This window comes from Amphibalanus amphitrite, unplaced genomic scaffold, assembly GCF_019059575.1.
Source record: "Amphibalanus amphitrite isolate SeventyFive unplaced genomic scaffold, NRLGWU_Aamphi_draft 000141F_arrow, whole genome shotgun sequence".
Taxonomy (NCBI): domain Eukaryota; kingdom Metazoa; phylum Arthropoda; class Thecostraca; order Balanomorpha; family Balanidae; genus Amphibalanus; species Amphibalanus amphitrite.
The window spans coordinates 667603-694016 of NW_024881636.1; the positions used below are offsets into that span (position 1 = coordinate 667603).

At 45.8% G+C, this 26414-nt stretch overlaps 2 protein-coding genes across 3 annotated transcripts in view; one reads left to right on the forward strand and one right to left on the reverse strand.

Moving 5' to 3' along the window:
* Positions 1–26414, reverse strand: part of LOC122382515 (transcription factor EB-like) — a 127580-nt gene that overhangs the window by 69346 nt on the left and 31820 nt on the right. Inside the window, exons 2-3 of the mRNA XM_043367927.1 lie at positions 18443–18659; positions 12318–12482 (exon numbers count right to left, since the gene is read on the reverse strand). Coding sequence (XP_043223862.1) covers positions 12318–12482; positions 18443–18659 — 382 coding nt within the window. The remainder of the gene's footprint in view (positions 1–12317; positions 12483–18442; positions 18660–26414) is intronic.
* Positions 747–7389, forward strand: LOC122382514. 2 transcript variants are annotated; one of them, XM_043367925.1, is made up of 2 exons: positions 747–942; positions 1117–7389. In XM_043367925.1, the coding sequence occupies exon 2, from the start codon at positions 1416–1418 to the stop codon at positions 6942–6944; it is 5529 nt and encodes a 1842-aa protein (XP_043223860.1). In that variant the 5' UTR covers positions 747–942; positions 1117–1415; the 3' UTR covers positions 6945–7389. The 2 variants fall into 2 exon arrangements, with proteins under 2 accessions (XP_043223860.1, XP_043223861.1); XM_043367926.1 differs by lacking the exon at positions 747–942 and having other exon boundaries at positions 1456–7188; positions 7363–7389.

The following is a 26414-nucleotide window of genomic DNA, read 5'->3' on the forward strand; positions in this document are numbered from 1 at the left end:
AAATGAATTTACACTTAGATGGGTTAAGACGAAGTCTCCACGTGTTCGACCAGAGGTGGAGGCGGTCAAGGTCAGCCTGCAGGGAAAGGACATCGGCGGGACTGCTGATGCGGTGGTAAAGCTTGAGATCATCAGCATAACTTGGTTGAACTCAGCATTTTCCCATTCATACACCTACAGACAGATAACAGTAGTAGTACTACACCTTTTTGCGTTGTTCGATGGCCTATCAGCAAAACCCATTCGTCCGATCAGCACATAGGTGGCGCCAGTGAGAGGCATTCCGGCAAAACCTTCAGCATATGGGCAAAACGGAATGCTGATCCCACTCCACAGATCGTCAGTTGGTAAAACATTCGCTATTCGCCATAACTGATTGAATTCCGGTAAAACCTTTGACGATTTGGATAAATGCTTCGTCATTCAGTAACAACCCTTCGTCGTTCGCCAAAACATCACCATGCTAATTTCGGCATTCCTCATAACATTTCGTCAAAACTAAAAACAGATCGCCCCTTTACAGAGAAGTATAAATATGACTGCATTTATACAGTGCAGTGCCAGGCATACATATGTAGGTGGCGAAACTCGTAGGTCATTTATCCACATAAGATTCGGTAGCTGTTCATGAGCGCCATAGGTACAGGTCTCGCGAGATTAAGCGGTAGGTTTTGCACTTTTACATTTCCGGTTATATCTCAGAAACTAATCGGCCTACGATGAAGCCATTTTACACGATTGTTGGCGCCGCCCAGCAAGAGGGTTCGCCGCAGTGTGTATACGCGAGAAAATTGTCACGCGATTTTATAATTTCGAATTCAGTATTTTGTTTCCGTCTCAGCTGGAGTTTATTGCAAGTTTATTGCGCTAAATTGAATATGGAGTATAGTTAGGTGATATTTTGTGTTAAGTGTTAACATATTTTGAACCCCGCAGACTCATGTAAGTACGCATTTTGTTGTGGTAATAGACACGACTTTCGTTAGTAGTGAGAGTGACGATCTTGGTTATATCTGTAACGTTAGATCTTGTATGAGATGATTTAGGTAAATGCATAGTGTTGTTGTCCTTAAACCTATGTCTCCAAGTTGTATGACGTGATGTCATGTATTCCAGAAACGGCAACATGGAACTCAAGAGAGATATGTTTGTTTCTATTATTTGAGTAAGAAGATGCTCGAATAGTGCAATTAGACCGTATTGAGTGCGGTGGTAAAGGCCATAATTGATTTGCTGATTTAGCGTAATCAAAAGTTTATGAGTCTTCGATTAACTTTTATGAAAAGACATTTTAAACTGAGTTATTTTAAAACACGTTACCGTGAAGATTTATTCTGCGTTTTGAAGCCAGAATCTTCAGCCAGCCACTGTAAGTCTATCGCAGCTTTACTATTCTCAAACCTTAAGTATTGAATATGGACAAACTCACCGTGTATCAACTGAAATGTGAGCTTAAGGCCCGCGGGAGAGGGACCACAGGGAATAAGGCTGATCTGGTTGCTTCGCTGCGTGATGCATTAGACGAAGAAGGAATTGATTTTGAGAGTTGGGCTGAATTTGTCCCAAGTAAGGCCGCTGGGATATTTAACGCAAATGAAAACATGCCCCAAGCTAGTGCCGCCTTACCGAGTGGGCAACGAAGGAATACCGTCGAAATTACTGGAAGTGGCGAAGCTCCTCAAATAAGCGATACTATTTCTATCCAAACATCTGCATCGGCCGCTGAAATGACAAGGTTAAAATTGATAGAAGAAGACGCGCTTCGTGCGGGCTTAGAAGCACAGCTGAAAATTGTGCTAGAAAAACAGGAGTTAGATAGAAAGATGTCTGAATTGGCAAGACAGAAGGAAATTCTTGAATATACAGAGGCTATAGAAATTTCTAGAGCCAAGGTGAGGGCGCTAGGTAGACATGAAGACCATGAAATAGTTGAATCGAATCGCGACAAAGAGACCCCGAGATCGATATCGAATGCTACGAACGACACGAACACGACAAACCGAAGGAGCCACGACGGCCATCTAAATACTGAGAGCAGCAATATTGCAGGACTGTTGAGACGAGAAAGGGAAATAACTGCTGGGTTGATGCGCTTGCCGCCTGTTGAATTGCCCAAATTTGGAGGTGATGTTACTGAATTTCCTCATTTCATGAAGGCATTTAACCTAAAAATTGCCTCAAAGCTGTCCACCGACGAAGAAAGATTATTTTATTTAGAGCAGAATATGATTCCAGAAAGCAAGCCACATAGTATCGTTACAGCTTGCTTATACCTGGATAACGGCTACGAAGAAGCTAAGAACCTTCTCACACGACGGTACGGTTCAGAGAGCGTTTTGGCAGCGGCATTTGTTGATCAATTTGAAAATTTATTGCAGTTGAAACCAGACGATATTGAAGGGTTAGACCATTTTGCACTGGAGCTTATGAAGTGCAAGAATGCCTTTGGTGTAAATAGCGCAGCCATGAGTGACCCCAGAACCCTGAGGAGTATAAGCGCCAAGTTACCCGTTCACTCGCAACACAGATGGCGACATCGAGCCGACTCCATTAATGAAAATGAGGGTAGAGCAGTGGTGTTTGATGATCTAGTGAACTTCGTTGTACAGGAGGCAAGAGTTGCAACCAATCCTGTGTTTGGAAATCGTGGGTCAAATGCAACTGTAAGGCAAAATAACTCTGTCACTGTGGGCAGATTTCGTTCAAAACCGCTGGTGGCCGCGACACGGATGGTTAGTGCCGGAGCAAGCCCATGTATTCACTGTCAAGATAAGGGGCATGAACTCACCGATTGTAGTTGCTTTGCGAAGTTGCCACACCAGGACAAAATTGCCATTATTAGGGATTCAGCGCTGTGTTACGGCTGCTTGAAGCAAGGCCATCGCAGTACTGACTGTAGACGACGAGCTAGCTGTTCCATTTGTGCTTCCCGACATCCTACATCTCTCCATATCAATAGATCAGGAGGCAACAGTGAAAGATCAGAAAATGGTGTCCCAAATGTAACATCTTGCACCACGAAAGGTGGTGCATCCGTCTCATTTAGACCGGCTCTCCCGATCGTCCCTGTTGTCCTACATCACGGTCTTGAAAGGAAATGTACACTTGCTTTTCTGGACAGCGGATCAACTCATTCATTTATTTCAGAAGGATTGCTTAAAACTTTGAAACTACAGAGCCTGCCACAGACCAGACTATCGCTGACAACAGTTGACAGAGAAGTTAGCATCACGACACGAATAGTCAACGGAGCTTGGTTGTCGGACGAGAATGGTGGGAACATTTTAGAGCTGCCTCAGTTGTTTTCTCTCGAAAAAATTCCAGTGGACTTTGCTGATTTTCCTACTCAAACTGAAATAAGTAAATGGAAACATCTGGAAGGGGTCAAACTAGATCTGTGCCAAAATGAAGAAGTTGAACTTTTATTGGGCTCCAACGCCTTTTTAGCCATGGAACCATTAGAAGTGGTGACAAGCAACGGAGAGGGTGGTCCTTTTGCCGTGCGAACAAGATACGGATGGGTTGTGAGCGGTCTCCGTGGGGTATCATCACCATTTCCAGCGAAATGTTACAAAACACTGGTACATCCTGAGTTGCAACACCTTGAAGGGCTTGTACAACAGCTATACAACAAGGAACATGAAGAAAATCTACATTCAAATAAAATGGGACCATCTGTTGAGGACAAGAAATGGGAGAAATTCGTTTACGCGTCAACTAGACTGATTAAAGATCATTATGAGGTGGGACTACCGGTTGTAGATGAAGGGCTGATTCTGCCAAATAACAGGAATATGGCGGCAAGCAGGCTACTGAGCTTGAGAAATAAGCTTAGGCGGAGTGATAAATTGGCGTCCGATTACAAGCTATATATGAAAAACATGTTGCAAAATGGTTTCGCAGAGCCCGTACCAAATGCCGATTTATCCAGAAATGATGGTAAGGTATGGTATCTTCCACATCACGCCGTTCAGCATCCCCAAAAACCGGACAAGGTTCGCATTGTATTTGATGGCGCCGCAACCTTTAAAGGAATCTCTTTAAATGACAATCTTTTGCAGGGACCAGACCAAACGAATGCACTTTTAGACGTGTTGACCAGATTCCGTATGGAGAACATAGCTTTCACAGCCGATATTGAAAATATGTTCCATCAAGTTTATGTTCCAGAGTCTGACCGCGATTTATTCAGATTCCTGTGGTGGAAAGATGGCGATCCTCAAAATGATATATTGGAATACCGCATGAAAGTTCATGTTTTTGGAGCCACTTCTTCACCCAGTATAGCATGCTTTGCATTACGCAAGACAGCTTTAGACAACCGAGGGTGTTTCTCGAATGAAAGCTGTGCTACTATTGAGAAGAATTTTTACGTCGACGACTTGCTGAAGGCAATGCCTGACGAAGGAAGCGCTATACTGCTGCTTCGAGACCTGATGGTTTTGTGCAAACGAGGGGGATTTACTTTAAAGAAGATTTCGAGCAATAGTTCCGCTCTGATTGCATCCATTCCTAGCGAATCGCGGTCTAAGCAATTGGCGTACTGGACCAGCGATAGTAGTCACCTTCCCACTGAGCGAGTATTGGGTGTAATCTGGGACACTGAACAAGATGTGTTAAAGATGGCATTGGATCACGACAAGCTAGTTGCCCGGCCGATGACAAGACGAGGATTACTGTCAGCTGTAAGCTCCTTGTATGATCCAATTGGCATGTCATGCCCATCCATGCTGAAGGGACGCCTCATCTTGCAAGAATTGAGCAGGCTACATAATGGATGGGATGATAGTATTCCGCTTGTCAAGCAGCAAGAGTGGACGGCTTGGCTATCAGCTCTAAATGAAGTGAATGAATTGTCAGTGAATCGTTGTGTAAAACCTGATAACTTTGGAGACGTAGTATCTTGTCAACTTCATCATTTTGCTGACGCCAGTGAAGTAGCATACGGAACGGTTTCTTACATCCGGCTTACGAATGTCAAAGGACAAATCTGTTGTTCTTTTCTCAAGGGCAAGATGCATTTAGCGCCTCTCAAAGGAGCTACAATACCTCGTCTGGAGCTCATGGCGGCAACGACGGCGGTAAAAATATGCTCCCTGATAGGTGATACCATTGAATTCGATGATGTCGAGCATATATTTTGGACTGACAGCACCACCGTTTTAAGGTACATTCAGAACAAAGCGAAGCGTTTTCACACCTTTGTAGCAAATAGATTGGCAATAATCCACGATGGGTCAAGGCCAGAACAATGGAGGTATGTCAATAGTTCAGACAATCCAGCTGACGACGTGTCTAGGGGTGTCCAAAGTAAGAGATGGCTGAATGGACCTGAATTCCTTTGGAAGGACAAAGGCTTTTGGCCCTCAGCACCGATCGCCTTCAGGGAGGTGACGGAGGACGACCCCGAAGTGCGAAAAACGGCGATATGCGCTAAAACTGCGATTGTACCAGATTCTGAAACTCCGATGGAGCGGCTCATTTTACATTATAGTCAGAAAGAATCCCTGCTCAGAGGATTGTCGTGGCTGTCACGATTTACAAGATCACTTAAGGAAGGACAGAAGGGGTTTATAAAAATGTCTCCCCCTTTGTGCTATGAGGAGCAACGTGAAGCAGAAAAGAAAATAATTCGACATATACAAGAACATGAATTTCCAAGGGAGTATGAAAACCTGTCAGTTGGCGCTGAGGTACCAAGAACCAGTCGATTAGTGAAGCTTCACCCTTTCATGCAAGACGGTATCATTAGGGTAGGTGGAAGATTAGCAGAGGCTTCGATTTTAGAAGAAACAAAACATCCTATCGTTATTCCGAGTCGTGGTCATTTTACAGAACTACTCATTACGGACGCCCATGAAGCCGTAGGGCACAGTGGGAGACAGTTCACGCTAGCGAAACTTCGAAAACGTTTTTGGATTCTGAAGGGAATTTCAAGTGTAAGACGTGTTCTAAACAGTTGTTTGAGTTGCACTAAACTCTACCGACCACCTGAATCACAACAAATGGCCAATCTTCCGTCTGACAGAGTGCAAGCTCAAGAGCCACCGTTTACGCGAACAGGTGTGGATTACTTTGGACCATTTTATGTCACTCAAGGTCGTTCACAGGTCAAGAGATATGGGGTCATATTCACCTGTCTTGCTATCAGGGCCGTACATCTGGAGGTTGCTGAAAATCTGACGTCAGACTCATTCATTTGCGCCCTGCGCAGATTCGTTGCACGTAGAGGTAATGTTCAAATACTAAGGTCTGACAACGGAACAAATTTTACTGGAGCCAACAGGGAACTGCGCTTAGAGATGACAAGGTTATCAGAAAATGAGCATGTGTTACAAAGAGCAATGCTCAAGCGAGGAATTACATGGAAATTCAACGTGGCAGGCGCCTCCCATCATGGTGGGGTGTGGGAACGTCAGATACGATCCATACGAAGAATACTCGAATCCCTTTTAACATCGCAATCGCTCAAGGAAGAGACACTCCGAACCATATTTTGTGAAGTTGAAAACATACTGAACAGTAGACCGCTTACGCCAGAATCTAGCGACGTCAGGGACGATCCACCTCTCTCGCCAAATGACATTCTTCTTCTGGGAGGACATGGTGTAACGTTACCATTCGGAGTCTTCTCCCAGGCGGACCATGGAAATAGAAAAAAATGGAAGCAAGCTCGTCATTTCGCAAATGTTTTTTGGACACGGTGGAGATCCGAATACTTACCGACTCTACAAGAAAGGCACGTTATGACAGAAACAAGAAAGAACTTTCAACCAGGAGACACAGTTCTGCTTGTTGATGATAGTGTTCCCAGAGGCCAGTGGCCACTCGGTTTGATTGAAGCTGTTCGAACTAGTTCCGATGGATTGGTTCGATCTGCGACTGTCCGAACAAGAGGGACAGTAATGCAGCGCCCAGTGACAAAACTGGTGAAGTTAAATTGAAACCTCTCGTTTTCGACCCCTCGTGGTTTCAAGGGGGTGGGTGTTGGCGCCGCCCAGCAAGAGGGTTCGCCGCAGTGTGTATACGCGAGAAAATTGTCACGCGATTTTATAATTTCGAATTCAGTATTTTGTTTCCGTCTCAGCTGGAGTTTATTGCAAGTTTATTGCGCTAAATTGAATATGGAGTATAGTTAGGTGATATTTTGTGTTAAGTGTTAACATATTTTGAACCCCGCAGACTCATGTAAGTACGCATTTTGTTGTGGTAATAGACACGACTTTCGTTAGTAGTGAGAGTGACGATCTTGGTTATATCTGTAACGTTAGATCTTGTATGAGATGATTTAGGTAAATGCATAGTGTTGTTGTCCTTAAACCTATGTCTCCAAGTTGTATGACGTGATGTCATGTATTCCAGAAACGGCAACATGGAACTCAAGAGAGATATGTTTGTTTCTATTATTTGAGTAAGAAGATGCTCGAATAGTGCAATTAGACCGTATTGAGTGCGGTGGTAAAGGCCATAATTGATTTGCTGATTTAGCGTAATCAAAAACGATCATGGCCGGCTTGCTACCCAACAAGTCGATCGCATCTTCAACACTTAAAAGCTTAAGACGACGAAGATATAGCCTGAAGTACACTAAATTTTCTAGATGCAAAACCTACCGCTAAAACCCGCGAGACCTGTACAGTGCACATGGACGTAGCTGACACGATATCGACTGGTTGAACAATGAACTAGGCAACAGAGCGTTTGATAGGTCAACCCGCCTCAAACAAAGGTGTTGGGCGGTGGGCCGGCCGGGCATCTGTCAGCCGTTCCCCGCGAGTCCGACCGGCGCGGCCGCCCGAGGCGTTGTCCCATGACATCGCTCGGACAGTGACGCGATGATGACGGCCGGCTTCGTAGTTTACATCGAAACGCTTAGGAGTCTGGCGTTCGACCGTCTACATACATTCTACTCGATATTGCACCGGCAGTCTCCTCGAAGCTATCGTATACCGCCTTTTTCGGAATCTAATGGTTGATTAGTTAATTGGTCAGAGGCCAATTAATGCAAATTGCGCTGGAACATGTCGCAAGCCTCATCCATGAATGTGTGATAAACGTTCAACATCTAATATGGCTAGATAAGCACTACCTCATTGACGTTTTGATCATTGACGAAAGTTTTACATCAACAGTCATTGTTTACGCACAGTACCGATGAATTTTGCACATCGATTAACCGTTTTGTGAAATGTTGAAGCATTATCACAATCTGACAAAGTGTTTTGCCCGTGACGAACATTCCGCCCAATGACAATGAGTTATGCAGAATAGTTAAATGGAGTCCAGCCTGTTTTGCCGACCGTCAAACAGTGATGCACATCGCCGATGGGTTATGCTGAATGACGCTTGTCCAAACTGATGCCGAAGTGGTTATGACGATTGGCCATCGAACAACGCAAAAAGGTGTACTGTTATCTGTGACCTACAGCATAATTTCCGTAAAAATACGTTAGCAGCAAATAAGAAAAAAACACACACACAAACATACAACATTCCTAAGTCCTGTCGCAGAACTCTGAGTTAAAAGGTCATAGAGAACAATAAGTTCCGATGTGGTGTAATAACCACCTGCATGGTGTTTCGTTGCACAAATTACTGACCACATTAGCCTCGAACACCGATAACTAGGCTGGTACCGGTCGGTTGCGAGGTCATGCATGCAGAGTGGGCTCTGACCACTCGATGACGTCACAAATGGTATCGATATATGACGTCAGTGGGTCCCGTACCAGCCACCCAGGGTGAGCGGTGTCCGGGGGACCTATCGCCGGCATCACGCATAGTTTGTCCGCCAGTCGCCGCGGTCGTTGCCGATCTTTACTGGTCTTCGCTGATCCTTGCTGGTCCTCGCCGGTCTTAACTGGTCTGTTGCCGGTCTCCACTGCCCTCCTACTGGAGTTAACTGGTTCGCAATGCCCGCCTCACCGCGCATATATTTAAACAGGGGAGTGGAGCCCGTGTCAGACCACTCAGGGTTTGCCCCGCGGCCACAGACCGGACAATGTCAGTCGCTGTCGCTGCCCGGCGCCCCGCCACCGACACCCGCGCCGTTCAGAGAAAACCGCATTGGGAAAGCTGCTTGATATTATAATCCATAACAAGTGGCTGCTTGAATGCCTGCACGACGGCTATGGCGCGGGTGGATTGCTGGGCGATATTCAAATAATGCAATTTGGTACCTGTGCTTGATGAAGTGATTGACAGGGAAACATGCATTGACTCATGGGAGACGCATGCGATTGGCAATGTTTCTCGTGTCAGTTGGATGTGAAGCATGCATGTGAGATGTGCCCTGCCTCAATGACGACTGCAAAAGGTTCACAATTTAAGTCGGATGTCAGTGGGAAAGAAGTTTATAATGAAAATAATTGTCAATATGACTTAACAATTTAGCTCATTAACCCTCGCCAGTAAAAGCGTTTTTACAGCCGCCAGCGCATCGGGGAGGGAGGAACAGATCCCCAGCCGTTCGCCTCTGATCGAGCTGAAACTTCGGTGAAAACGAGTGCGTTGCCCTGTTCCCAGGACATGAAGAAGCCCATGATGCCAAAGTCTAAGGTCTTAGATCGTTGGTTGAATTTTTCCAGGTAAGGTAGATGACCTTAATGTCGGGAAAATCATCGGGACCTGCTTAAACTTCTTGAAGTGAAGTTTTTATGGAGCTGCCATTGAGGAAGCTCATAAAACGAGAAGTCGGGCAAGTTATGTAAATCTGATTAAACTACCTTGCAATTTAAGGACTAAGGATTTACGATTTACGACTAACGATTTTAGGACGCTTTTAGTTTAACGATTTATGAAAGCTCATTGCTGCATTCATTTTGCTGACTTGTCAATGTTGATCCAGGAAAGTTATCACGACTTATGCCATTTTAAGAAAGTACTTGCATTGAGACACATTCGTGTATATTTTTTTGGAATCATTCAAGATTCACAGTGCTGTAAGGACACTTTTAAGAAAGGCTTCGTCATACGAGGAAGTATCAAGAAATAGGCCAAATGAAGGCGTTAGGTACGAAATATATGAAACGTGTCCTCGAAATCCCATGGACGGTCATGACGTAGGAGAGACGAATTCAATGGCGCGAGTCACGGGACAGAATGGTTTCGAATGCGGGCTGCTTTATATGGCGCCACGGGTTCGGTGGCGGGTCCGGTTTTCGTTCATTATACACCACCCGTCAGCGGCTTCGTGCTCGGCGGGACAGTCTAAGTTCAGGCGCTTACCACTAGCGCCATCTAGGAACGGGAGCAGAAGCTCGTGAGGGTTAGGGCTCAAAGAACGGACACTAGAATAATGGAGCTATCATTGTGTAAATGAAACGTAGCTTGAAATGAATGCTGTGATCGATTAACACAACGCTACACGTTGCCGCTTATTCCGAATGTCAACTGCAATTCATTTCGTAGAAAGCAACGGTTGAAAGCGCAACGAACACTTGGCAATCGAGCTCCTATTGGATACCCAAGCACATGTGATCAATGCTTCACTTTGTATTTGTGCTCCGGCTTCAAAATATCAAATCATGTCCGCAAGTTATTCATTCAAACACCCACGCTGCATGAAAACGGGTCACTACCTTGAGACCGTTATGCTTTCCAAAAGGTTTCGATGTCAGCCCCTTGTGAATTGTATGTGACATGATATCACGTGTTCGTACAAATGCACAATGTCATGTGTGTTATCCCGGTGCATTAATTACATATATTGCACTGTTGCCTACTGCCTACAGTGGTACCTTAGCAACAGAGAGTTCCGTCCTTCTTCCCCCCAATATGTTCCTTGAATTCATCTTGATTCTCGCAGATGATCCCAGAACGGTCATTCCTGCAGACCGAAAAGCTTTACGTAACAAAAGCCAAATGCGGACGCCGTTTTAGTTCCGAATGGTGCCACGTTTCCCGATTTAGCGGCGGCCATAAAATCATCCACTCCTTTCTCCTCCCCGTTGCCGTCCTCCCACACATCACCCTGTCTCCGGCAGCTAGTCTTGCAGCCTCCTCCTTCGCCTACTTTCCATTCGCACAGCGTCGCTCTAGGAACTGCACCCGCTCGCCTCCGCCGTCCTGTGTTCGGAGAACAGAAGTGGAGAGCGCCGCAGCCCTCTGTCCCCTCCGGCTCTCCTGTCCGATCGGCTGACCGATAGTCTACCCAGCACGCACAGTTGCACACTTGTTACTAGGAGCACAATTTGCACACGCGCGCCCACGCACCACCTGTGTGAGAACAGCTGAGCTCTGGAGACCACTGCCGAAAGATGGGCAAGGACGCGCGGCTTCATGGCAAGTAAGAGTAACGCTCTGACGCCGCTTTGCATGTGGATTTGGTGCGCGAGCGGTCTGCAATGTGTTGCGGTTTTGCGGGTGGCCGTCTATGGGGAACAGCGGTGGCTCAAGGGCAGCCCAGGGCCGCCAAAATGGCGGGTGGTGACGGTTGGAGCGCAGTATGGAAATGGCGTCCCTGCTCGACACACAGTGACATAAAGTGACGCCTGACATAAAACCCCGCTTGTAGCCACGTCCCGTATAAATCAATCCGCAGATGGCAGTGCCGTTTGATAGATGCAGCGCACGGCGCGAGTGAGCACTGAGCAAGCGTTGCCGCTGTCACCGATGATTTGAAGGGTCACAAGGATAAGCATGCGATACTTGCAATGCCTGCAAAGGTAATGGATTACTGAGCGATTTCTATTATTTCAAATGCCTACATTTAGATCAAATCTACACATTAGAATGCAGAAATCGACTATTGTGTTCTGTTATGCAATTGATTCTGTGGCGGACAAGGTTTTGATCTCGTCATACACAAATATGGTATGCATCGGTGCGGTCACGCACATGATGATCAAATCACATAACTGTCGAATCATTCAAAATGACAGCAGTGCCCTTTGTCGTTTCGGAGTATCAGTAAAGGTTTTCCGTTTTCTAGTATCCAAACTGTGACATACCATACTGTGTGTTAGCGCGTCATATGACTGCATCGTTGTGGCGCTCTCCTTCAGTCAAATCATAACCAGGAGCCCTGCGGTAGTCGAAATCGCACAGAGCCGACTCCACTCGCCAGTGGCCACCCACTCTTATGGGAGACAGAGCACAAGGTCGCCCCGGTGTTCGGTATCGCGCAGGGGTAGCGCGCAGGGCTGCTCCAGCAGCGCACAGGGCTACTCCTGCGGTCGATAGGGAGCAGACTGCAGAGCCGCTCCTGCGGCGGTTTTTAAGGCGCGGGACTGCTCCTACGGTTTAACAGCAGCGCTCCTGTGGTTAGCAGGGCAGCTCTGGTGGCGCAGCGAGCCGCTCAGGCCCTCGGTACTCACCTCCGTCGCCTCGGAGGTGGTGCTCGTCTGGTTGGACGGAGGAGACATTATCTGCGCCGGCTCCGTCGGCGACGGCTCCCCGGAGTTAGACAGGTACTCCCGCACCTGGCGCTTCTGGTTCTGCAGCATGTGGTACGGCGTCGGGTGCTGCAGCCGCGTCTCCACCTGGGAAGAACAGATCAGAGATCAGAGGCCGCAGGTTACAGGTCAGATGTTACAGATCATAGGTCACAGGTTACAGGCTACAGGTCATAGGCTAAAGGTCACAGGACAGAGGGCACAGGTTGCAGGTTAGAGGCTAGAGGTCACAGGTCACAGGTCAGATGTTACGGGTCACAGGTCACAGGTAACAGGTAACAGATCACAGGTAACAGATCGTAGATCACATGTTTCAGATCACAGGTCAAAGTTTAGAGGTCACAGGTCAGAGGTCACAGGTCAGATGTTACAGGCCAGGCCATAGTTCACAGGACAGAGAGCACAGGCTACAGATTAGAGGTCCCAGTTCACAGGTCACAGGTAACAAGTCACAGGTCACAGGTCAGAGGTCACAGGTCATAGTTCAGCCGTCGCAGGTGTATATGTGGGAATTGGGTTTTGCCGAGGTTGTCGCCTCGGCGCCGCGGGGAGCGTCGGCCGGCCGCCGTCTGCCCCGTCCCCTCCGGTGTGGACGGAGGGGCACATCTGGCGTCGGAGCGGTCCCGGCTGCCGTTCGTCCCAGTTTCGGGGCCATGCCGGCGCGTCGGACGGGACAGAGGAGGAGTCGAGTCGTAGCCATGTGACTGTACGGTCGTGTGTAAGGCCGATCGACGAATACAGGTTGAATTGGAGAGAACAACCTTTTACAGCAGGTCACCACTCACTGGCCAAAGATCTTTGGCTAATTATGGTATGAGAAAATTCGGGATGAGTAACTGAGAACAGAAGAGACAAATTACTATAATTTAGACGGATATTTTATTGCCCATCCATGAACTTTGACCTGCCCATCCACGAACGTCTCCGGTAGCTAATTGCCTAGTCGTCCACGCCGGACCGTATCCGCATTGGAACACTTATTTGGCAAAGGCATGCAGCTTGTGTCATCACACATTTTGAAACGAGCTCCAGCCATTAGTCCCCAGTCTTATCTCGGCCCTCCCGCACTTCGAGAAGAGCTACCACGAGAGTGGCAGTTGCCAGTAAGAATTCAGCACGCTCCAGGTATGAGACGAGCACGCGTCCAACACGAGCTCAACGCGTGTCCAAGCACGGGACCTGGGAAAGTAGCTGCAGCGCCCTCTGCAGCCTGGGGGAGCAGCAGCTGAGCATGGCAGAGCGACCTCCAGGCCCGTCCCCGAGAAATACAGCCGGGTGAGGTACAAGGACGGTGCAGAATGCAGCTGCCAGTTATTTGAGATAAATTTGTGATATGTTAATTGTATTTAACATTTATGCTGACAATACCTAGCAGACTTGAGAGTGAAAATAAATTAACCACCATAGAAAAATATGACGCTAGGTTTTTGCGAGTTAACCCTCGCCCTGGCAGGGGGGGGTCGATGCGACCCCCCTAAGGTTTTTCGAAGATAGCGTAAAAACGGCGGCGCGCAGCGCCGCCAAATTTGGCACAGCTTATGGGGCAACCTTTTTACATATGACCCGAAAGTTTCAGGTCCGGGTGACCTTGGGTCAGGTCACCAGCTCAGAAAAACCGGTAGAAGGTCATGGTCAAATTTCAATTTTCTTTTTGCACCTATCCAACTCACAATTTTGGACTGATTTCGTTCAAACTTTCAGGATGTGCTAAGTTCACCGAGTTGTATAATATATAGTTCGGGTTTTTTTGAGGTCACTGACCTGAGGTCAGTTAGAGGTCATTACGTAGTAATGTTAAGCCTATGGGAAAATACTAAATTCGAAAAATACTGGAGATATCCGCTTCGTTCTATCACTTTTGTGCTTTGAGACCACAGCACTTAACAGCAGGTCACTTGGTGCTTCTTTGTTTGGTGTACTTATCCATGGGTCAGGTCAAATGAGGTCAACTGAGGTCAAATGACGTTTTTGCCAATAACTTGACACATAATGACGCTAGAGCTTAAAAATGGTGTCATTGTGTTCCTGGTGATCAGCCGAATCGAATGATATGCAATAGGATGCAATTTTGTTAGCTTAAACTTAATTAATCAATTAAAGTTTACTTAAAATTTAAGAAAAACTTTAAGTACACTTAAGCAAGCTAAAAAGTATATCATTCGACGCGTCTTGACGTGCTGAGTTCACTGGTGCTTTTTTTGCTCTATCTTAATTAGATCAAAAGTTATAAGCGAAAAACTGTTTTTAGCGAAATTTTTACATTTATACACCCCAAAACCCCCCTAAATATTGACCTAGAGCAACCAAATTTGCACAGGGGCGAGAACTCCAGGGGGCCCACCTACCTACCAAATTTGGTGTTTCTAGGTGCCATAGGAGCCAATCGCAAGGGGGGTCGCATCGACCCCCCCCCCCGCTGCCAGGCCGTGTTATGAAAAATGTCCTGCCAGGGCGAGGGTTAATTATGTTGACGATATCACGTATGCTCACGCCTACACATTTATTTTTTACACGTAAATATCGCAAAACACTAATCCATTCCGTCAAATATAGAAAAGAGAATACCGCAAAAAATGCTATCCAGAGGGCGAATAAATAAATTTCCGCATCATCTTTAACATATCTAAACTACCTACTTATCCGCAGGAGCCTTACTGTGGTCGGTTGGGATTTCTGAACAGTCCAGAAGCACGTGCCCGGGAGGGCTGGTTCCCTGCAGTTACCGAGCCAGAAGGCGGCCGCTGTGAGTGGTACCAGGTACTGGTTTGCATCACTCGGGACGAACGTGTTCTCCCCTCGCCTCACCCACCTGTTTAAGTCAGCGTTGTCTCTGTGATCAGCGATAGACAACAGCGACACGGACAGTACATGGAACACTCACGCATTCACCGCTGAAAACAGTTAGGTGGTCGTGTGCGGTCAGTATTCCTTCCCTTACACCGTACAACAATGTCACTGGGGGTGGGTGACACGGTGCGTACAACCCACACTACGCCTTACTACAATGGGAGCAGAGGGAATGGACAATGCGGAGCGTAGGCAAATACTCCCCCTTCTACGTCGCACACGACGGTAGGGGGAGTGAAGTGGACAAGCCCACCTGCTTGTAGCGTAGGATGACGACGGGTGCGTATACTTATCTCACATGTCAACATGCATTACATGCAGCTTTAGACATGTCATTCTGTGGCATCATCGTCTTTTGTGCGAGAGCTAAATTGCATGATTTGCAAGATACCGAGAAAGGAAACACCGTTAAAATTCACTTGTAGAATTGTCAAAAACAGGAACCTACAAATGACCGCCTCCGGATTCGATTTTCTGTTCAAAAATATTGATCAGAGGTCCTTCCTTTGCTAATACAGAATGAAATATTTCATGTAAGTGATTTATAAATATTAAATTAAGCAGATCCTAAAACAGAACTGCCTGCCAAAAATTACACAGCCGCTATTTTAAGTCAAACCACCCCTTCCTGAACATTTTTTTTGAAATTATTTCAAGTTTCAAGTCATATTTAAACCCAGGTATATTAATGATAATAAATCGTTTAGCGCAGTGGTCGGCAGGTTCTCCGGGGTCGTGCCCCCTTTTTTTGGCGGCAGGCAGCGCCATTACCCCCGCCTACCAGACTCCATTGGTGATACAACCAAGGTTACTGAAATTCCATACTTTTCCGTGACTCTTTGGGTACCATATCTGCGAGAAACCACAAGAAACCACCCCTCTCCCCTGCGGTTTCTCAAATACCTATCTCAAAAACGTTGGCACGGAGCGGGCAACAACATGTACAAAATTTGTATCTCGGAAATCTGATGTCGGTGACCAAAGGTCAGGTCAATTTCACACCCTCTCCGGTTATCAATGGGGTAGGGCGCAAAGTCAATGGTAGAAAATTGAAAGGCGCCTCTTTTGGACGAGTGTCATTCCTAATACTGGGAAACACTGAATTACAAGTAAACATGACCACTGAACCGAAAAATTGCACCCGTAGCCCCGTTGTATGTCCCTGAGGTCATTTCAGGTCATAGTGTATAACAGTTTTCGCTAAAAAAAAAACTTTTGATAAAGGCATGCCAGAGCGATGAAAATGCCTTAGATGTGTTCAGCTCGACGATACGGATCGAATGATTTGCAACAAAACCTTCGATGCTTCTCGACGGGAGGATCACGATGCTGATAAAAGTGAGCTCTTGCAAGTTTTGAGTGAAAAGTTATTGAAGAAAAACTGTCAGCAAACAACGTATATTTTGGCAGTTTTTGTCTCCTGCAGGCTAAACCGTTAATCTTATTCTTTGGAGCGCTCTTGCGAGGAACATTATGAATATTAGAGAGAGAAAATATATGAAAAAATGACCTCTCCTCGACATTTAAAATTATTTGAATAGCCAAATATTACTGTATTGATATTTCGCTAATAAATCCCGCGCTAATTTTTGAATTTGAAAACCGCGGGAATAAGTCTGCTGCATCAATTATTGTATTCTCGTTCTCGTACAATTGTGTACACTGTCTTATTCTGAAGAAGACCTGTTGGTCGAAATATCAATACAGTAATATTTGGCTATTCAAATAATTTTAAATGTCGAGGAGAGGTCATTTTTTCATATATTTTCTCTCCCGTTAATCTTAGGTTGAATCTGAGGGCAGGCATAAGAAAAAACGTTAAGAGAGCTATGGAATGCGTTTTTCCGCAGTGCTGTAGCTCTATCCTTTCCTAAGCTTTAGAACAGTTTGTTGAAAATTGTCAAAGGTTGACCTGGAAATTGGCGATACTTTCGTTCGATGACCTCTGGTGAGCTGACCTTTGACTTGACCAAAAAAGTAATCATAGTTTTTTTCATCATTTCTTACGGTCTTTCGAACGCCGACTACGGCGTTTCGCTAGTGACCCAGGAGCAAAGTTAGTAGGGGGTGTTCAACCTCCACCTCCAGCAGGGCGTGGAAGTCCAGGAGCCTCAGCAAGGCGAGGATTAACCCCCCTACGTATAGGGGTAGCGGATATTTTTCGGGAATAGATCACGTTGAAAAGGTCGGATCACGAACAAAAACTGTACCCACGAGCCGATCATTTTTATCTGTCCTGAAAATGGCATGACCTTAACCCGAATTACCTTTGATTTGTGAGATATATCTTGAGATCATAGCAGGCCACAAAATCTCACTTCAAGAAGTTACAGCGATACCCGATTTACTCGGCATCTGTCATTGACCTCTGGAAGGTCACCCAATGACCAAGGACCTTTAAATTGGGTAGCAGCGACTGCCTATCTTCACGGGCAACACGCTCATTTTTTTCTGCAAAGCTCCAGCTCAGAGGCCGAGATGCTCGGGTCAGGGTGCAATGGACGACTCCTCTCCCTTGCGTTAGTGACTGTGAAAACACCAATAGACGAGCGCCGGTTAATACATGACAGTTACTTTTGCACGACTGTACGGAATGGTGAGCAGCTACATGAAAATTGGCATGCGTCAGCTAATCAGTTCATGCTTTGTGCGTTTGACCTCGACTAATCTTTAAATCCCATGGGCACAACAGTTGCGATGTCTGTCCCAAGGAGTCATTAATTCTAAAAAAAGATGAGGCTTTCTCAGAGGCCCTCATTACCCCCCGCCGAAGGGCGCCATTACCCCCAAAGGGGGCATGCCCCACCATTTGCCGACCCCTGGTTTAGCGGACTGACTCTGGGTGTAAAGAAGTTATTTTCCCTGTAGGTACTTTGACCTTTATTGACAGGTCTTCAAAAGGGCTATGCGATTCAAAAAAGTACAGGGAAAAATAGCATCTAGGGAAAAATAAGTACAGGGAAAAATAACTTCTTTACACCCAGAGTCAGTCCCCTAAACGATTTATTATCATAAATTACGCTCATTTAACGTGTTTGACACCAGGCTTTACCTCATTCAAGGTGTAGGTTACTTGCGAGCTGGACGAGGCAAGCGTCGAAAGCTCATCGAGGTGCGGGTTCAGACATCATGCATTACAACTGCATCACATATCCAAACCGACATCCGCTCATCCCTGCGCGCGTATGTACAGGACCCACCTGAAGCACCTTGTTGGGCACATCGACGCTGTGGAGGCGCGGCGGCGCGGCGGTCTGCGGCGTGGGCAGCGGCTGCGACTGCTGCTGCTGTCGCTGCAGCTCCAGCAGGTGCCGCTGCCGCTCTCGGGCCTCCTGCTCCTCGGCCTGCTGCCGCATCAGCTGCTGCTTCAGCTGGGTGCGAGAGGTGGTGCGCGCCGACTTGATGTTCATCATCGGACTGTGAACGGAGGAGGGGGATGTCGCTAACGGAGCGAGCACCGGCTGGCGGAGAATCACACCGAGCTTCTCGTGTTCTGCTAGGAACTGGCAAAAAGAACATGCGAGGAAAGAGGATACGAAAGTGTCCAATCGTATGTCTCAGTTCACTACTCATATTTCTATTTATTGATTACCTTGTCACGGTTTTTGAGTGGGAGGAGCTGACTAACAATACCCTGGCGAAGGCACCAACCGGCCCAGTCATTGCCCAGCCCTCAGTCCTCATAGTCAGGAATACCTCTGGGACTTCACCCTGAAGACCCACGATACCGGGCTACAATAGTGCGAATCATAACCCGGTGTTTTATTATGCAGCTTATGTTTCACGGGCATGACTGTCATGGTAATATCACGTCACAAGCATTGAACAAACACTTGTGTTATGGCAGAATCAATACAATCGACTCAACTGCAAGGCCACGGCGAGGAAAAAATCGAACGTGATCCGGCTGGAATTTCAGGGTCACCTTGTCACATCCTTTCACGCCTTTACTTCTGCATTTCGCTTTCAAACACGCAGTTGTTACTTGTTAGAGGCCCATGCCGAACAGGATATAAGCGTGAGCCCTACCGCCATACCACGCGTGTTCTAATACGCATTTCGCCATCATATTTGGCAGGGCAAATAACGCACGACTGCGCGGCGGCCACGGTCAAGGTTGATGGAATTTGGGGCTGCTCGGGGACTTCCCGGTGTCTTCCTGAATGAGGTAGATAATTTGTCCGCCAAACAATTTTCTAGTCGAGTATCGTGTTTTTTTTCCACTGCTAGTTCAACCTTGGTTCCCTTCCTATTCCATGATTGGTTCCCTTCCTATTCCTATTCCCCACTTCCCACATTGTCGCGCCCCGTCCCCAGCACCGGTAGGTATACCCACGCTTAATTTATCCTCAAATCATTAGTTTCCCGAAAGTACCGGTTCGTATTATCATTCAAAAGTTGGTAGGCATTTGTTTTCTTTCCCACGCATGTTGCGATCGCAAACCGTCTAGTCACTCCACGATCAAGAAGATGACACGCCTTATCTCGTTATGACCTTGTGACCTGTCGCCAGTAAACGCGTGAGCATACATTTCGGAGCTAATCTAGCCGATGTTTGTGTTTCGCACTCGACAAATTCCACAACTGCGCGGCTTTGAGTGAAATAGAACGGCGATATGATTGTGTCATTTGTTCTCAAGTTGTTTGATCAGTAGGTACTAGGCGGGGGTCGCTCTGGAGTGTCATCGTTACTTGCACAAACCAGTATACCTATAGACGTGACCCAGGCAAACTCAAGTTGAAGCGCACATAATTACACTTGCAATGCATCTGTTCATCTCAACGGTTAGTTATCTAAAAATATCGAAACCATATGACGGTTTTGTGAACTCATCCCGGGGTTTTCCTTTACAGCGGCATGCACCTTAACCCTATTCCTGGCGGGCTCCGCCGGGACAAGAAACTGGCGGGGGGGGGGGCCGATTCGGCCCCCCCCCTGAGATCTCGAGAACGAAGCAAGATAGCGACAAGCGGTAAACGGCATCGGATACGCATGGACAAGGTCTACAATTTTTACTAAGGTCATTTTCAGGTCAGGTCAAAGATGACGTCACAGGGGTCGAAAAAGTCAAAATGGCGGCGCTAGATATGGAGAGAGTTTTTCTCGAATAACTTTCGAATTAGTCAAGATAGGAACAAACTAGGGGCATCATCGTGATCCTCTCGTCAATCCGCATCGAATGATATATATGTTGACCTCGAAAGGTCAAGGTCAAAGGTTGACCTCAGGTCACGTGACCTCGAGGTCATCATGTATATCATTCGATGCGTCTTGACGAGCTGAACACAATGAGACCATCCACGCGTCTGTATCTTGTTCCTGTACGGAGTTATTGGCCAAAAACCTTTGGTGACCTTTGATGACGTCACATGACCTCACAGCTGCCCAACAGCAAAACAGACTTCAAGGTAGTGAAGGTTGATCGTATATGAAGTCATGTATGGTATATGGGGCCATTCCGACCCGTTTTAGTGGTAAAAACAGGGAGTTGATTTTTCCCCCATTGACTTATAATGGGGAGGTCGCGAAACTGACCTGACCTTAGGTCATCGATATCAAAATTCCGAGATATACAAATTGCACATACTGGTACCCTTACTAAAGCCTGAAGAGAAGAAATTGATCGGTCAAAAACTCTAGCTCTGGCGTGATTGCAAACTTTTCTGAGGTAGGGTCACCAAACCGCCTCTGGTGACCTGACCTGAGGTCAGATCAACTCAAAATTTTCAGACATGTTGCGTAGAAGCCTTATAGGAAAAGTCAGAAAATTTGAGCTTCCTAGCTCAACGCGTTTGGGAGAAATAACCAAAAAACCTCAGGGGGGGGCTCCTGAGGCCCCCCCCGCCAGGAATAGGGTTAAGTCAGCTCATCGTATCGTGCGTGGACAATTACTTACCTTGTCCATTGCTGCATCTCCCAATTTGGACTGATACTCTGGGGGATCTCGAGGATGCCAAATGCGGTGATAAATAGTTTCCAGTGAAGAACTCTAGTCATGAGAACCTCCTTTACGGATAACACATGAAACCACGGCCACCGCAGTCGGTTTTTGAATATTAAAGCGGGCGACTGCGGCCTACTGGCGGTCGCCGATGGTAGATAGACAGGTGGGCAGTGGCGTCGGCTAAATGCGGCTGTGAGCGACTACGGGCGGCCATGAGCGGTTGTAGGTGGTCGTAGGTGGTCATCGGTGGTTATGGGTGGCCATGGGCGATTATGGGCGAATGTGGACGGATTTTTAGAATTGTCATTGAATTAATATAATTTCTACAGTAGAGATTTCATCATGAGCATTCAGCAATATAATCTAATCCAATCCAATCCAATCCAATCCTGTCCAATCCTATATTCCTATCCCATCATATCTAATCATATCTAACCCTGTCTAATCCTATTTAGTCCTATCTAATCCTATCTAATCCGATCTAGTCCTATCTGGTTATATATAATCCAATCTTGTCAAAACCAACGCTGACCAATCCCATCCAATCCAATCCTGTCCAATGATATCAAACCCTATACCATCCTATTAAATCATAGTTAATCCTATCTAATCCTATCTAATCCTATTTAATCCAATCCTATCCAATTCCACCCGTCCCATTCATTCCAATCCAATCCAATCCAATCCAACTCAATTCTGTCATATCCCTAGCAATCCTGTTCTGTCCTATACTTTCCTTTTCTTTACTATAGAATATCGCATACAAATACGCCAAAATGCATTTATGAGCCATCAGTCCGCGATTAAATGTCTCCAGTGATCCCACCTATGACACCGTCCCTGGTCAGTAGGTGTTCTAATAATTTGCTCAGAATATCCGCAATTTAATATTTATATTTTTTCAATATTGTACTTGCTAGACACTGGCAATACATAGCGATTAACTGTGTTTCGTGGACACTGGAAAGTGGACATGACATTAAAGGGACTATCCCACCTTTAACATGGGGTTTGAGTTGAGATAGCCAAGTTTGCGGCGAGGTTCAGAAACCACTATCTATCTAGGTTGCAACCCCCGCGGCCTCTTGGTGTTGAAGAAATTCGTTCCCTTCATTTGAAAATGGGCCTTGTACAAGGCCCTATCTTCAACATGGAGCGACCGTTAGTGTGACGTCACCTCGTTTAGTCATTCTGATTTAAATGGGTTTGCTCGATGAAAAATTGCTTAAAACTTGGTCTGAACTTTGTTGTGTTGCCTACAGAGTAAAAAGAATCAGCTTTATGACAGTAATGAGGCCAGGGGAAGGAGGTAATTTTGGGCTGTTACGTCACATATTTGAAAGTTTGAGTTTGGAATATGGGAAGCCTAAGATGTTTAATGAAAAATGAATGCCAGAACCGTGTTCCTGGTCATCCAATCTATAAAGTCGGGCACAATTTGACTGGTTTTAACAACGTTTTAGAAGGTGGGATAGTCCCTTTAAACTCACCGACCGTCTCTGTAATGGACAATATTATTCATTGACTCGAAGGTGACGACTGACGCTTTCTCAATCATTATCCCGCAACGAAGACAGTGTTTACAATTGCTTCACGTGCAAAGAGAGAAAATTATCAGTTGCCGTTTAACTGATTTGTTAAACGTCTAGACGATTAACAAACTGTTAAACGTCTAGTAGACACTTCTTCTAGTCTGAAATATGTCGTATTTTTATAAAAAAAAAACGTAGTTTTTACCTTTAAGCACCCGAAAGATATCGGCGGTACGGGATAACATTATTAAACCGCTGGTAGATAGAAAAAAAATCTTTTAAACGTCTCGCCTATCGGCTCGACGTTTAAAAGATTTGTTCTATCTACTCGCGCCTCGCGGTCTAATATATATTATCAAACTTGCTAGTGGATGAGTAACGTTTTTCATACACTTGATGATAATGAACTTCGAAGTTATTTATTTCCAGGTACCTAAACAAAAATTATGACTCATTACAACTCCTTTAAATGCATTGTAGGTACATATATGCCGTGAAAAGTCTCAATATAGTTATTGCTTCTAGAACAACCATCACCAAGCGAACCATGCACAGAACTGTTTAGACGGAGAGGAAAATTACAGCTGATCCGGACAAGCGTGTCGATATATACGTATTGACAGACACTTTGAGCACACTGAAGCACTTGACAATCAATAATCAGAACTACAGTTTCCCCTGTGGTTATCGATTCCCCGTCCTCTCGGCAGCACACACACACAGCACTCATGGTATACCTAAGTGCAGATAAAGGCGGTCTGTCGATCAGTTGTGTAACAGTGTGCGTGATAAATGGGGCAGACACTTCAATAATTTCAGACTAAATAATGCGACCTTTCAGAAAGCAAGTATGTAAGCTGAGTGTTTTATCTGTGTAAGTGTGAACCTTTGTTCGAAATTCAAGCATAATAAAATTGTCAGAAGGCTCGCTGTATGAATTGGCGCGATGGCACATACAGCTATTATGCAATGTAGGTATCATTTAAAGTGGAAATTACCTGATGCACCGGCATACTACCATAATTCATTTTAACTGTTGAGGTAATTTAGCGGAGATATTTTTAAGATCACCAACTGTTTTTTTTTTAGGAAGATTCAGAAGACAACCGTCTCCCTTCGTCAGCCAATGTAAAACACTGAAAAAAGACCGACATAGCAAAGGGCAATGCAATTGTCAATGTCATTCACATTGCCATTTCCATGCTGTTTTATGGCATTTTTAGCGTTTCAAGTGGCGAAGAGAGAGGGCTGCATTCCGAAAGCTACCATCACATAAATATAAGCAACGCAGGCACGTAGCTAGGATTTGGCCAAGGGAGGGGCGGAGGAATCCCGGGGGCCTCCTTTCTACAGAGGGCCTCCTCCCTAAAGGGGCCTCCTTTCTACAGAGTGTCTCATGCCTACATAATTACATATACAATATAATGCAGACTTTTGTTCAGCTTTCATATGGCCAGCGCATTGGTATGTTTCTTTATTCTAACCGCTGCAGCGGTAAGAAGCATACGCATATCACAAGTCTCCGAGTGGCATGGTAACTGGCAAAAAAAAAAAAAACTCGGGCGCCGCCGCCGGCGGCGGCGGCGGCCGGACCGCAGCAGGAGGGGGAGGATCTGCGAGGAATGGGTGGATACTGGACGACGGCCAGAGTAACACTTGGTGTATTAGCATATATCTTTCAAGCGCTTAACCGTATTCCGGGCAGGCTCTGAAAGACTCTGAATCGGGCGGGGGCCTTTTTGGCCCTCGTCAGAACTCGAAAAGCACGAATCGTAGCGACAAACGGCTACGGCGTTTGATAGTTCGTTGAATGACTTACAACTTTTGTAAACAACTTTTTTGGGTCAGGTCAATATTGAGGTCGCCAGAGGTCATAACAAATAATATGCTTTATAACGACCTACATAGATAGGTCAACTTCAAAATCTGACCTAGGAAGGTCACGCTGGGTACCAATCGGCGCGTCATGACCAGGCGAACGGTTTGTTACACTAACAACTATTTAGCCTCATCATGTCGTGATTTATTGGCTAAAAACTGTTGATGACCTCACCTCGCCTCAGATGATCCTTCCCGGTGCCCCTGTCAGTAAATGCCACCTGGGTGAGTTACAGATCAGCTAGTCTGACGTAATTCAGAAAGAATTGGGTGATTTTGACTCGTTTACTCGAAGCAGGACACAGTTCATTATATTTTCCAATAGGCTTGTCACGATTCTGACCTGACTGACGTCTGCAAGATTGAAACTATACGGTTATCAATTCTTTCTGTGTGAATGATGCCACGTTTACTTGCTGTAAGTAAAACATGGTTTCGTTAGTAAATTTTCCTAGGCCCAGGTGGTTTGCGATAGGCGTTATCACAAGTGTATTCGCGGCCATTGGGGCGACGTAAGAAAAGAAGAAAAAACTGGCCCCAAGAACTTTAAGTTATCAGTTAGCATGCATCTTTTCCTTGATCTGTAGAGAATTTACCATTAATTGCTAGAGAAAATTGCATTTAAAATCTTCCATCTATGTTTCTTTCATCGTTTGCACAATATGTTCTTTTATTAATCTAGAAACACTAATTAGAAATAGTTCCCGCATCATCAAGAACAATAGGGAAGGCTTGAAGTGAATACAATAATCTAAACGGTGTTGTAATCTATGTGAAGACACTTCTAAAATTGCCTGTAGAAATATTGAAGGCAAAAGTTCAACTTTTTCACAAGACGGATGTCTATAGGTAAACCTATTCAACGTGTGGCAACTCAGCCGGTATTTCGTCGCCTACAGCCCAGCTTTCCCTAGTGACCGATAGAGGCGCTGCTATCGATGTCCGCCCGTGCCGCCTAAGTCCTAACGCTTCATTTACGCCGTAGATGAAACAAACAAATCGATGGATAGGTATATATTAATTTCCCAGTCAAATAAATTATTATGAGTTGTGCGAAGCATGGCTATGGGAATATCATCACGGTCTGATAAATGGTTTGGATAATTGCATGCATCGTAAAAATACCTGAACACAGCCACAGGTAACTATATATTACAGAAAGGGGCTGCTATGTTCATGCAAACCCGCGCCCGGCCGGGGGGCGGGGGGTGTTATACACCCCCTGCAGTTTACCGTGAATATCTCAAAAACGACGGCGCGCCACACTTTATCCTACATCATTTCTACATATGTTGTGAAAATTTCAGACCCTCGTCACTTAATCAGGTCACCAGGTCAGGTCAAATCACCGCACTACATAAGTTTCAATGTCTGCCAAAGCTACACGGAGTGACCAAACGCTTTGAAACTTTCAGAGATGCAAATGCACAAGAGCGACAAAATGCAAAAAAATGTATGTCTTGGAATTTTGATATGGCACCCGTGACCCCTTTTTATAACCCTGAGGTCATCTCAGGTCACCAATGGTATCTGACTTTTTCGCGAATAACTTTTGATAGAGGCATGCTAGAGCGATGAATACATCTTAGTTGTGTTTGGCTCGACGATACGGATGGACTGATATGGAACTTAGCCCTTATCGGTCAGGTCGTGACCTTGACCTGAGGCCAAATTTTCAAGTTGACCTTTCAAGGTCAATTGATAGTTCATTCCACACGTCTTGACGAGAGGAACACGATGCTGGTAAAGGGAAGTTCGTGCAAATTTTGAGACGAAAGTTATTGCCGAAAACTGGTTTCCGAAAATATCGGCTATTT